The sequence below is a fragment of the Mytilus trossulus genome, chromosome 7 (assembly GCF_036588685.1).
Source record: "Mytilus trossulus isolate FHL-02 chromosome 7, PNRI_Mtr1.1.1.hap1, whole genome shotgun sequence".
Classification (NCBI taxonomy): Eukaryota; Metazoa; Mollusca; class Bivalvia; order Mytilida; family Mytilidae; genus Mytilus; species Mytilus trossulus.
In genome coordinates, this window is record NC_086379.1 from 31,675,794 (window position 1) to 31,690,157 (window position 14,364).

The following is a 14,364-nucleotide window of genomic DNA, read 5'->3' on the forward strand; positions in this document are numbered from 1 at the left end:
GTTTGGCACTGTCTGTACCCGAGGAATCGATGTCCCCCTTCCGACCTGACGTGCCTGTGTATCATAACATTTATCCAAACCAAATTAACACAATGGAGTGGTATAATGACCTAATTAGACAAAAAAGGGCTATCTGGAGCATGTGTTATTCATTTTTGTCTATCTTTGTTTGTATGTCTGTTCCCCCTCCCCCGAGAAGTATGGTGTTCCTAGTTGTTGTGGTATGTTGCTCTATGCGGTATTTATGACAATTCCTTTCTGAAAAAGATAACCATTTCAGAAACACCCAATCTAGTATAAATCATGTTCACTTTTATAATTTTTGTAGATTCATTGTCAACACCACTTTCATCTTCTGAATCAGAAGCTCGTAGAACTGTTAAAGTACTATACAGAGATTGCAAAGACGAGAAAGAAACGTTAGTAACAGCACGAGAGAAGCGTAAGTATATACCATAAACTTATATACTTGTTTATCACTATGAATAGAAGTATCAAGAATATGTTTTAAAATGACATAGAAGTCTTTCTGATTAACCATATAATCATCACACACCTTTTTGTTTTGTAAATCTTCTGTCATTGTTAATTTCTAAATCTCATGAAAACATTATTTGCGTAAAATGTTTTGCACAAATGCTACATTTTTTCATTTATTGAAACAAACTGTAATGGAATATTAATGAAATTATCCCCCAATCCATCTTCATGTACAGAAGTCACGGACAGAACTTAAGTTATAGTGGGACGTTCATTTGGCAATCTAAGAATGAATTTGTCGATATAATCCAATTTACTGGGATTTCTCAGAGGTGCCGATACTCGTATTGATCTGAGAACATTTCGTTTGCTGTTAGAAATTATCACATTTCGTTTGTCTTTGCATTATTGTGTTAAGTCTACAATTCAGATAAATGTCGTCTATCATTAGTGTAGCAGAAACGCGCCAATAGTAGCCATTACTCTTTTAGTCGTGTACATTAACCCCAAGTCTCTGTTTGAATCTTAATGTCAGATGGAAACGAATATTTATGTTTTCAAATGCTAACTTTGCCATTTATTGTTATTCTTTGACATAACTCATTAGCCTCCATAAATTTCTGCAAATTATTTTGTATGCGGACTTCAATTTATCACAGGAATAGAGATATTTGTCATTATTGACATTACAATTTGACTATGACATACCACTTTCAGCGAAAAATGCCACGATAGAACAAATTGTCAACTAAACAAGAATTTATTTCACCAAATATAAGATTTTTCCTTGAATAATTAATGTGAATCAGTACTAAAATTTTGTTTATTTGTTTTGTTTTTGTGTTGTTTACAGTCAGGCATCTTCTAGTCAGCTTGAAGACCAATAATGGGGTGAACATGAAAAATGACACAAAGAACTACGTCACCAGATTACTAGCTATAGTTATGAAGCAGTATGGAGCTACGCCTCTCTTCAAAGTAATAGTTAAGAAAAATGGAGATATCACCGTAAGTTCTTGTTTGAAAAGTAGTATTTTTTTACTTGAAATGTAAATATGACAGTACTCTTTAAATGGTTTTTGAAGTAAAAGAAATTACAAAGAATTCAAAGTCGTAAAGCAATTAAGAAATTTTTCGCAAATCTTAGCAACACTACTGTATTGAAGCAACTTTATATGGAGTTATATTCAACCAGTATGATGAAAACATGGTTGTTATAAACAGCTAACATCCACCTCCGGGTGCGGGATTTTCTCGCTGCGTTGAAGACCCATGGTGGCTGTTATCTGCTATCTGGTCAGGTTGTTGTCTGTTTGGCATATTCTCCATTTTCATTTTCAGTTTTAGCTCCTAAAAACCAGTATATACGGGATGAAAATATGATCGTTACATACTGTCTTTGTCATATGAAGATCCTTTTAATAATATAGTATCAAATAGTTTGACATTAATATGTAAAAAATATTGCAATTTATTATGTTGTTATGTAGCACATCAACAAACGACAACCACTGAATTACAGGCTCATACATATAAATATTGAATTTCTGGATGTATCAGGTACAATTCAATCTTTAACCAATTGTAAAACGCACATTTTTATTGATGGCAAACCATTGGGATTTTCCGTTTCAAAATCATGGAAAAGAAGATCTGGTCCCTCTTTGATATTTATAAATCATTTTATGCTAAAAGGCTGACCGTCTTAAAAGTACCAATATATTTTTTTCTTAAAAAATGTAACTAGAACTTCATATACATCATGTAATGCAAAAGCATTAGTGAAGAAAAAAAGATATTCTTGTTTTTAACACAAGGCGTCTCGGTCTTTTCACAACCCTATCGAAATATCCAATCCATAAAAATGAAGACAAGGAAATAGCTATTAATGAGAAAAAAAGGAATAAAAAGGACGCGTGACTATTCAAAATAGATTGAAGACAGTTGTAAAACACGATGTATTGTAGAAGTGAATGTGGTGACAGAGGAAATTAGATTAAAATGTAATACAATACCGAATGTGACAAAGACAAGTTGACTGCTATTTACAAGTCAAAAAGTCAATAATAAAAAAGTTTAAAAAAAAACCCTAAATAACAAATCAATATTATTGCATTTTCATACAATTCTCCGTATGATGCGTTTAAACAAATCAACAGATAAGAGTTCTTGTGATTATGGCAATCTGTTTGAAAAATTAAGTGGAAATCGTTAAAACTAAAAAAAAATCAGCTCCAATGTTACAACTGGTTTGAACATTTACAAAACACAATGTTCGTGAAAACAATAATAGTTCATTGTTCTGGAGATTAAGAGGAGATGTCTAATAGCAATAACGATGGAACTATTATCATGACAACTAAAACAGCATTTCAATTTACAAATTGATTGTTGTACAATATAACAACTGAGGTCATTGGGGAAAGCAAATTAATTCTAATAAAATGTGAAAGTGAGATTCTAAATTGATTTACAAAGGGAAACATACAATCTACAAAACAACTACTAGTAGTTCTGCATTTGAGAATATTTATTGCCAAGAGATAGATATCCAATTTATAAAAAGAAGAATACATGATAAATATTAAATGATAAACAGTGATATATGCAGGGAGATTTTGCTTATGACTGAAGAAGCAACCCAACAACACAATAAGTCAAAGAGAAACAACAGCACTCAACAAAGTACTACACATGTAGAAAATAAAAAATTAAGCGACACGAACCCCACCGAAAAACTCAATAAAGGTAGCCTTTCATTCCCCGTTAGTTTACCCTTATCTCCGAGATTTGTAGAAGAAACGGGACAGTCAAAAACAAACAGAAACACTCTTGGTAACTGTAGTGTGTGACTGGGTTTTGAGCACATGTCCATCGTTGAAGGCTACATACTAGTTGTACATGAGGGTGTTTTGACAATATCTTTCGCTCTGTTTCCTTGACAACTTGTGTTCTTGATATTATGTGTCTTTGAATAATAATGTTTTTGCGCTAAGAATTCATGTTGGTTGCACCATAATTTGGCAAATGATATACGTTCTACTTGTATATTTATTTTATAAATTGATCATACATTGACAATAAATTTGAAGATGAGAGGTTTAAATTAAGTACACATTGTAATCATTTAATATTACAAACAAATTACAAACTAATAAGTATAACCCGTTCGTACAGGTTGCTTTCAAGAAGATGAAAATGGCAATTCCCAAGCAAAAATTCAATATTATTGTTTTTCCAATAACAAAATCCATTTTTCTTTGTAGAAAACTACTAATTTGATTTTCTTTATCCAAAATTAGCTTGTAATCAGTCATAATTAATACAGACATCCCGTATCAGTACAAAACAGATGCTCATGGGTCTTGTTGTGCTTGTTTTATTGACAAATAGAACAAATAAAAATATCATACATCAAAGGATATTTATTAAATAGTACAAAACAGTGTCATTTACTGCTCGCGGTCTACACGCATCTCATATGAAATTAATAAATATTGATAATAAGAGCCTCACATACACGCAAAAAGGGCAAGGAATTGCGAACTTAACAAGATTATAATTTTATTAAGATTTCTATTTTCTTTCTTGAGAAGTAAAATGAAATTATTGTTTTAACGTAATTTCATCAATGGATATCTGTCGAGAGAACATTTGCCAGCAGACCAGATCTTATAGATCCCGGAGTGGGTGAATCAATAATGAAAAATAATGTTATCTCTTATTGCACCAAGTATGACATCAATCTTCATGCTGAGTGGAATAATCAAATTCATACTTCATCTTTCAAATCAACGTTTTACGGGTTTAGAGTTTGTATCAAAGACATAAAAGGTATACGTTTAATATGGTCATGTTATCATGATCTGATATTCAGCTATTCCAAGGAAGTTCAATACAATATTGGTGTTAGGTCCAATACTCTTTCTGATTTTAAATACTGTTTTTTTCTTTATCTTATACAAAAAGGTGAGTCAGTTTCCATCACGTTAAAGAAGACTTTTAGAGTTCAGGGATAATTAATTGAAAATTTATGTTGAAAGCATCTGAGATTCCGAAGCGACATTTATGGAAATTCTCGCAGTAACAAGATTCCGGGGATGCATATCGGTTAACTCACGACAAGGATTAAAGAGTTTTTATTGCAGCATATGTAAATTAAACAATGCCTTTGGTGGGAAAATAAATGCGACAAATTCCCAAAAGAGACAAAAATCGATTATAAAATTGAAAACATAGTTGAGTGTTCTTCCTTTTTATTTTTTTTCATCGCTTTAAGCATTAAAAGCCCTTGTCTGAATACATTAAAATTCTGTCAGAAATTAAGCAAGGATCCATATCAGATTTTAGATAATAAAATATATGTGACAGATAACCAAGTGATGTTATAAAAATGTGAAAAGCAGATTAAAGATCATTGATTTTAATATTCATCCTAAGAGCAAATGACAACTTCGGAATTTCCCGGATTTTACGAGGGTTTCATCGCAGCCAGAAGCCAAAAGATCAATGGTACTGACTATAGGGTTATTTTAACGACCCTTATATTTGTTCCTTTTCTTTAAGTTTTAGTATTGACTTACCTCAAGCAATCTTTATTTGAATTCTGTGACTTATTGGTTCAGGATCAAATGAAGACTAGGACGAACATGCCTTTGAAGTTATCGTTTATATTTGACAAAAGTAAATAAAGACAAAAGTTGATCAACATTTAACATATGTATCATTAAAACGGTAGTAAAGGAATTGTAACAAAGAGTTATCAAAATGTGTTAATCAGTATAAGATAATGTAGGTTTTTGATTTGGGTCTAACTTTCATGATTTTTCTTTTGTATTCCTGTTCCGTAATAATCAGGTTCCCGAATTACTTTGTAGTCTTTTGTTTATCGTTTGAAAAACAAAGTGTTTAGTTAATATCTTGTATATTTTTATGGAATCATGAATACACTATGTCATTTTACCATACGTTGCTATGCCCTAGGTTCACAGATAAATGCGCAAATCGACTTCGGCATTAAGTGGATCGGATCGCATAAGCAAGGATGATATCTTCGAGAATGATTTTCCGCTTAGAACAGACTGAGTCCTCTAAAAGAAAAAAAAATTGAAGACACTTTAACCATGATAAAATGTTAAAACAAAATCCCTTAGTAATAAGAAGTTTATGCATATAGATGTTTTTTTTATGTTAAACTTGCTATTTGAAGGTCTACGAAATGTTCCGACTCGTGAGGGTATGGCTGTTTTCTATATTCGTTGTTTCGTTTGACATTATTGCATCAATAATTTGTATCAATTTTCTTCATTAATTTTACCTTGAAATTAACTGAAAAGTTGTTCAACAGAGTCTATATACTATTCAGAGCAAGAGGAATAGTTAAGCTTCAATTAATGGGTTCAGGATTATTCATTCAGAAAAATATTGATCATGAGCTTTGATAATATTAAAAAGCAAAAATCAAAAACATCAATACAAATAGAAAATCTGATGGGTCTTTTCTTAAATTTATTATATATGCAATCTCAACGGGCTGCCATTAACCAAGTGAAAGAAGTTCCTCGATTCCGGATGTCCGACAATCCGATTCTATAATTATCAATGATTTCTTGGATTAAGCATCATAAATGTCGGATATTTCAATACGAAATAGAATATTAAAAGGAATCATTATGTTGACGACAAAGAATTGAATTAGATACACGCTAGATTCAGGAAACAAATACCGTGATTTCACGCCTGTGTTCCGTTTGTTAGTCAACAAATATTGACACAAGCTAAGAACAAGGAAACGGTGACACTTTTTGAGTTGAATGCTATTGTTGGCTATGTTTGCTCCATTAAATTGTATCAAAACTATTGATAGAATATCAACAACTGGGATTGTTAAGTTTTAAGTGCATAATTGATTATTTCACAATGAATATAAAGAAAAGCTAGTTTTTCTGCAAGACTTGCATGAAATTGAAATACAAGTATACCGATATACAATAATGTCCTTATTGTTGTGACATTAAATCTCACATGGTTAAAATAAGTAGTCTAATAAGTAAGCCTTTTAAAATGTGTTAAAATTCTTATGTCAAAACCACACACCTTTTTAGTAGAAAATTCATATACCTTTCTAAATAAGGTTCTTTCTCTTTGCTGACAGCTTGCCATTCCTCTATGTATATCTTATTATCACATCTTATTATCTAGAAACTGGCATTGAGGGTCGGTTGAAAACAACATTTTTCGACAAAAGAAACTATTTGAGCTTTTCAAATTGTGAACTGTTCCTTTCTATGTAGCAAATTTCCAGCAGCGCCTGCATGCATATAGTATACATCTTCCAGTTGATAAGATATGTCAGGTGTGGTATTTTCTATCAATATCAAGATTTCCTTAATAGAGGGTTGCTGCTCAAAAGGAATCCATTCGACCAAGAGTTCCAAGTGGTGAAGTTGAAATCATTCTTTTGTAAATTTTACGGACACCATTAATCGTTGGTTGACCGTTAATGAATATCTGTTTCACAGATGACGACTTGTTCCAATTGTCGGAACCAGAAGTCTTTCCCCTTTTTTTCTCGCGAATGTGATCTAACGAATAAGACTTGTCATCGGATTTGTACTAACATAAGCAACACGACGGGTACCACATGTGGATCAAGGCATTTTTATCCTTCCGGAGTATCTGAGATCACTCCCATTTCTTGGTTCGGTCCGTGTTACTCAGCCTTTTCTAACATGGCTTTTCCACTTACGAGTTTAAATATCCCTTCGGTATATATGTTTCGTGTCTCTCTTAAATACTTAGTATTAATATTTGTTTATTCTTATTGCTTTAACGCTGGTCTTCTTTTTCATTGCCTTGTTCGTGTTCATGTACTACTCTGCGTATTGCTGTTTCTGATTTATCGGTTGATGACGTGATCTAAGAGGGTAAGATTTCGATTTCTTAATTAATCCGAACTTTCATAGACAATATAATTCTGATGATATTAATGTTGCTTTTAGTCGAAGCTTTCATAATTATAATTTGAAAGTATTCGTTGATAATTGTTTATTATATATGCATATTACATAAGAATGAGCTTTTGTTAACGACCTTTTTCAGATTAAAATATTGTACGTCATAAACTTTCTTTACAGATTACCAACAGATATTCCAACGATTTAGTTGAAGAGTTGTTTGCTCATGGAGTAGAAATCCCTAGCTTCCGTTACTTAATGCCTGCAGATTTCAACTTCAGATATCCACCAGATAAGGTAAAAAACATGAAAGTTCAAACGGGACACAGAGGAATAGGAGTGAAAGTGTATAGTTTATATAGTACACAACTTAATATGTACTTTCAGGTGAAAACAATCTTATATAACAGAGGGAAATGTTTTATGGCCCCGCAACGAAGTTGTCGGAGCCATATAGTTTTACCCTTGTCCGAAATTCCGTAATAACGAAATTCCGTAATTCCGTAATCCGTCATTCCGCAACAAACCATTATACGGAGTTTTTTTCTAAACGCCTTCAGATATTGGCCTGCTTTTTGGTATGTGACTTAAACATGATGAGTTACAGATCAAGTTTAAGTTTCGTTCCACTCCGCTAATTTTTGTCGAAATTACGGGCTTTGGACTTTGATAAATAGTTGAAAATCACAGTTACACACAATTTATTCTAAACTCTATCAGATATTGGGATGATTTTTTGCATGTGAGGTAACCAAGATGAGTTACAGATAAAGTTTAAGTTTTGTTCTGCTCGGCTAATTTTTGCCGAAATTATTGGCTATAGACTTTGATAAATTGTTGAAAATCACAGTTATACGGACTTTTTTCTAAATGCTTTCAGATATTGGGCTGATTTTTGGTATATGAGTTACAGATCAAGTTTAAGTTTCGTTCCGCTCCGCTAATTTTTGCTGTAATTTCGGGGTTTTGGCTTTGATAAATTTTTGAAAATCACAGATATACGAATCTTTGGGCTATTTTTTGGTATGTGAGCTAACCACAATGAGTTACAGATCAAATTTAAGATTCGTTCTGCTCCGCTTATTTTTGCCAGAATTAAGGGTTTACAACTTTGAAAATTGTGGAAAATCAGAGTTATATAGACATTTTTCTATACGCCTCCAGAGTTAGAGTGGATTTTTGATATGTGAAACAACCATCATGTTTGTGTCCACATGTGTTATTGAAATTGCAGATTTTTCAAATTTTTGAGACGGGGCCATACGTGTCGCTTTGACACATCTAGTTTTTATATGTTATGCTGTATTACAATGGATGATTTTCGATAGTTGCATAAGTAATCTACCGATACGTCAGTAATCGGAAATTCAAACAACAACAAAAAAATAACTAATCACTAGTAATTTAGTTTGTATAGTGCTATTTTTACCAATATGATAAAAAAACAAAAAAACCTAAAGGTTCAGGATGTGAAATGAAAAAAAGACGAATGAAAAAATTCAACATGGAAAATTATTTACATTATTGCATGTAATAAAATTTGACCGGATTTAAGTAAATACACTGACACAAAATGAAAATAATTCAAGCAAGGTGACAAAACAAACCGAATACTATATAACACACACACGAACTGAATCATAATAAACGTCTATGTAGCACTTCCTTTAGATTATTATTTATTTATCGTAAAATTTGACAGATAAAACATACGGAAAAGCATCTGTTTCTTGTAGAATTAAGAAAATGAAACTGAATCATTTGCATGGATTACAAAATCCATTGTGCCAATATCAATAATCATTTATCAAGTTCTCACATGACAAATACAAATGAAAGTTCAAAAACCCAAAGCTACGATTATTATGACAAATTACAACTAGTCACGGAGGAATGAAAGGGTCGTATGTTTAAACCAAGTATCGGCTTATCAGTTAATATTTACATTGTTCTTTTGATGGTGTGATTTACAGCATGATGCGCCAATCAAATTTATAAATGCATTTTCGAAAATATCAAATGGTTCTTAAACTAATGTACTCTGTTTTGTCCGCATATTGTGTTCGCTTTATTAGTTTTTTAATTTCTAATACTGTATAATATTTAAGAAATATGGGGATATAAACTAAATAGCAGATTAATTTCCATACTTTACCAAAATGCAGTTTATATAGTGCTATTTTTAACGATATGATAAACTAGAGGCTCTAAAGAGCATGTAGTCGCTCACCTTGGTCTATTCGCATATCATAAATGAAGGACACAGATGGATTCATGCCAAAATTTATTTTGGTGATGTGTTTGTAGATCTAACTTTACTGAAAATTCTTAGTGCTTACAACTATCTCTATCTAATGAACCTATGAATTTATCCCAGTAGTTAAATCTTTTGTACAAATTAAAAAAAAATTATGAAAATTGTTAAAAGTTGACTATAAAGGGCAAAGACTACTTCAGAGGTCAATTGACCATTTTGATTATGTTGACTTATTTGTAGGTTTTACTTTGCTGTACGTTATTGCTGTTTTCAGTTAAATCTATCTATAATAATATTCAAGATAATAACAAAAAAACGACAAAATTTCCTTAAAATTTCCAATTCAGGGGCAGCAACCCAACCACGGGTTGTCCGATTCATCTGAAAATTTGAGGGCAGATAGATCTAGACCTGATTAACAATTTTTCCTATGTCAGATAATGCTTTGGTTTCAGAGATATAAGCCAAAATCTACATTTTACCCCTATGTTATATTTTTAGCCATGGCGGCCATCTTGGTTGGTTGGCTGGGTCACCGGGCACATTTTTTAAACAAGATACCCCAATGATGATTGTGGCTAAGTTTGGTTTAATTTGGCCCAGTAGTTTCAGAGGAGAAGATTTTTGTAAAAGTTAACGACGACGGACTCAAAGTGATGAGAAAAGCTCACTTGGCATTTGGGCCCGGTAAGCTAACAAAAACAATATGATCATTAAAAAACAAAGAGTTTATTTTCAAGCTTCAGGATGCAAAAAGAAGAAAAAAAGACGAATGACAGAATATCAAAATAAATTATGAGAAGATAAATATTTTGAAATTGCTTTCAAAAAAATTGTTAATTTATTTATAAAAAAAACATTCGTAATAATAGAAGAAATCAGCCTTGTTTTCTTTATTAAGATGGTAAGCTTTATATAAATAATTGCATTTCTGCCATAAAACTTTGCAATATTTCGTTCAAAATCCGAATTAAAAAGGGGGACGAAAGATACCAGAGGGAGAGTCAAAGTCATAGATAGAAAATAAACTTGACACGCCATGACTTAAAATAAGAAGACAAACAATAGTACAGAAGACACAAAACAGAAAACTAAAGACTAAGCAACACGAACCCCACCAAAAACTAGGGGTGATCTCAAGTGCTCCGGAAGGGTAAGCAGATCCTGCTCCACACGTGGCACCCGTTGTGTTGCTAATGTTATTACAAATCCGGAAAATAATATAATTCGGTAGGTCACTTTCGTAAAATTAATTGTTTTCTGCAACAAGCGATCCAAGATTGCTGTGGAATACCATACTACTTTTATTACTTAAATCTGTTTTCGTGGTTGCTGTAACGGTAATGCGAAAAAAGGAAGAAACCCATCTTTGGGTAGATACAAGTTATTACTTTCTATTATGTCATTATAAGCACAATAAAACAACTTCTAGTTCAAAATGATGAATATTTTATATATATATATATGTTGGAATCCCCAGTTAAGGCGGCCATTGCATCTGGTGTTATATAGCCAGCGTTAACAATGTCGTCAATGAAAACAGTCGGCGTTTACATTCACTGAATGAATATAATCGCAAACTGGTTTAAACGGCAAATGCTACATCACTCTGACTATGTATCATAGCATTGGTGAATGCTTAGAATGAAATGTCTTATAAGACAGGTTCGCAAATTTGACCGTGAAAAATCACCGAACATGGAACATTATCAACAGAAGCTTAAAATCCATTTTGACACCAACGATCCAAAAGTATATTCTACAATAAATATCAGCATAACAGCATAGCTCATTTTTATGATATTAATTCATTGCATTCGGATATGAAAACAAAGTACGCGAAAAAAGGAAGAAACCCATCTTTGGGTTGATACAAGTTATTATTTTCTATTAGGTCATTATAAGCACAATAAAACAACTTCTAGATCAAAATTATGAATATTTTTATGTTGGAATCCCCAGTGAAGGCGGCGATTGCATCTGGTGTAATATAGCCAGCGTTATAAGACAGGTTCACATATTTGACCGTGAAAAATCACCGAACATGGAACATTATCAAAAGAAGCTTTAACCTCATTTTGACACCAACGATCAACAAGTATATTCTACAATAAATATCAGCATAACAGCATAGATCATTTCTATGATAATAATTCATTGCATTCGGGTGTGAAAACAGAGTACAAACGTTTAAAGCAGATACCGGTCTTACATTCCTAAACAAATAAATACTACATATATTAAAGTTTTAATAGCAATGTAACAATCGAGTAACAAACAAATAATCAGCTAGGTAACGGCATGTTTGATGTAGCCGCAAGTTTATAAAAGTTACATTTAACAAATTTCAGGTTCTCCATGCCTATGAGTATTTTTTGTCTGAAGCGTTACTTGCTGTATTCGGAAACACTAGCTTTAACTCCGATGTTGATGGCTTACTTCAAGCAACAAGCGAGGTATTCGAGTTAGAAATGTCACTGAATAAGGTACGTATGGTAAGATATACACGCTTATGTGAACAACACCATTGTTTCAAAGTAATTGATACTCATAAATGACACGAGTTTATAGTGATTAAGATTATAACACAATTATGACTGCTGTATTTCAGTTTTTGACATTTTGAATTATTACATCTGTTTGTTTTGCTCACATTTTGTTATCAAAATAATGGAATTCTATTCGACTGTGTCAAAATAATGGAATTCTATTCGACTGTGTCAAAATAATGGAATTCTATTCGACTGTGTCAAAATAATGGAATTCTATTCGACTGTGTCAAAATAATGGAATTCTATTCGATTGTAATACGAGTGATAGATTTAGCTAGCTGTAAAAACATGTTTAATTCACAATTTTCTACAAAAAGAAACGCCTGTACTATGACAGGAATATGACGGTTGTTTTCCATTCCTTTAATGTGTGTGAGCTTTCAATTTTGCTATTTGTCAGTTTGACCTTATGTTTCGAATTTTCCATGGAGTTCGGTATTATAGGTATTTACTTTTTTGGCAATTTTTCGATAACTATCTTGGAATTGCTTTGAATTGATGAGGAAAACGGGGCAGCAGTTGTTTATCAATACAGAAGTTTGTAAACCTTTTTTTGATATACCAAGAGAAAACGCAGAAGAAATATGAATTTTTGGATCATGACCGGATGAGTTGACATGATAATCGTCTCGTGCTATATAAACACGCATCACCCGCATGTGTAAATGTTCAGACACGATATTAATAACACAGATCAATCCAATGAAAACAAAAAAAGATCAGGATGACATTCAAATAGAGTCAATAGCAATATGATAACACATCTTCGATACCGAATAGTTTAACACCATTTGGGAAACATCAAAATCATTCTTGATCAGCAATTTAAACCCGGAAAGTGTACACCAGTACAGAATGTGCTTTTTAAAAATATTTAAACAAATGAATGATTTAGAAAACATACTATACAAAAAGTTAAAGGAAACTTTTCCTTGATGTTCTAAAATGTTTGAGTGTATATTGATAATGTCTTCCAAACAACCAACAAGTACTACCAAGCTGACAAAAAAACCCACACTAAACCACTATTTTAAACAATGATAATTTTTCTTTGTAGGTTTGGTATAACGACGGTGGAGTTAATTATTCGGAAGAAATTTCGTTTTGCAAAAACAGGATGACAATATCTACCCTACAACATTTATATGAAGGATATAATATTAACTGGATTTTATTTTTCTCTACTCTGTTCGATAAAACAGTGGACGAGAACTTCGAACTATGCCATGTGGACCTAGTGTCTGACATTTCGTCTGTGATCTCAGAAGCAAAAGTGGAGTTAGTTGTAAAATACATCTTAACTCATACTTTTGTCAATTCAGATTTATATAAATATGTATATAGACATTTTCCAAAATTTATTAAATCAACAAGTGTATATAAAACAAAAGATGCAGACTATAATAATTCATATTGTATATCATTATTAGCAAAATATTTTCCGTTATCTGCAATATTTTTATCAAACCAAAGCACGTACTTCGAAAGTGTGTCTAGAAAACTCTTTACCAGTATAAAAGAATCTCTGATGCAGACTATACAAGATCAGTACTGGATACCAGAAACTCAGCGAAATGACATAATTTCACAAACAATACATGTTAATTTATCTTTTAATTGGAATAACAATTATAACAAAGACTATAGCTATATGAGCAACAATTATCAGGAAAATGTGATTGGAGCATTGGAGAGTAAATATTCATCTGACATGAAAGGAATTCACTTTGTTTCTGCGTTTGATCAAAGTATTGCATCTTATAATTCCTGGAACAGAGAAATTGGTATGTATATTTCATATGATTCTCTTAAAGCTTTATCAACAACTGAAAAGCACCAAAATTACGGATTACAATACGACTGACTCTTTCTTTAAGTATGTAAGAAAATATATTAATATTCTTGCATTGGCAATAATTTATGTTTTTTAGGGTGAGGTATTTTGGAATGTAGCAAACTTCTTTTAAAAGCTACGGCTCATACAACAGAATTATAAAGCAATACAATTCATATCAATTGAATTGAAGTCTTCTTCATATATAGAACCACTCAATAGAAACAAAAAAACAGGATTAAGTAAGTTGTGACTTTTGTACCGCTCAGACAAAAAATATGCCAA

General features: G+C 32.0%; 1 protein-coding gene across 2 annotated transcripts in view; it reads left to right on the top strand.

The window, feature by feature from the left end:
• The window catches only part of LOC134724938 (membrane metallo-endopeptidase-like 1), a 38,490-nt gene that overhangs the window by 17,090 nt on the left and 7,036 nt on the right, over window positions 1-14,364 (top strand). For both annotated transcript variants that reach the window (XM_063588325.1, XM_063588326.1), the window contains 5 exons: window positions 329-442; window positions 1,334-1,488; window positions 7,617-7,733; window positions 12,045-12,179; window positions 13,303-14,029. In XM_063588325.1, coding sequence (XP_063444395.1) covers window positions 329-442; window positions 1,334-1,488; window positions 7,617-7,733; window positions 12,045-12,179; window positions 13,303-14,029 — 1,248 coding nt within the window. The remainder of the gene's footprint in view (window positions 1-328; window positions 443-1,333; window positions 1,489-7,616; window positions 7,734-12,044; window positions 12,180-13,302; window positions 14,030-14,364) is intronic.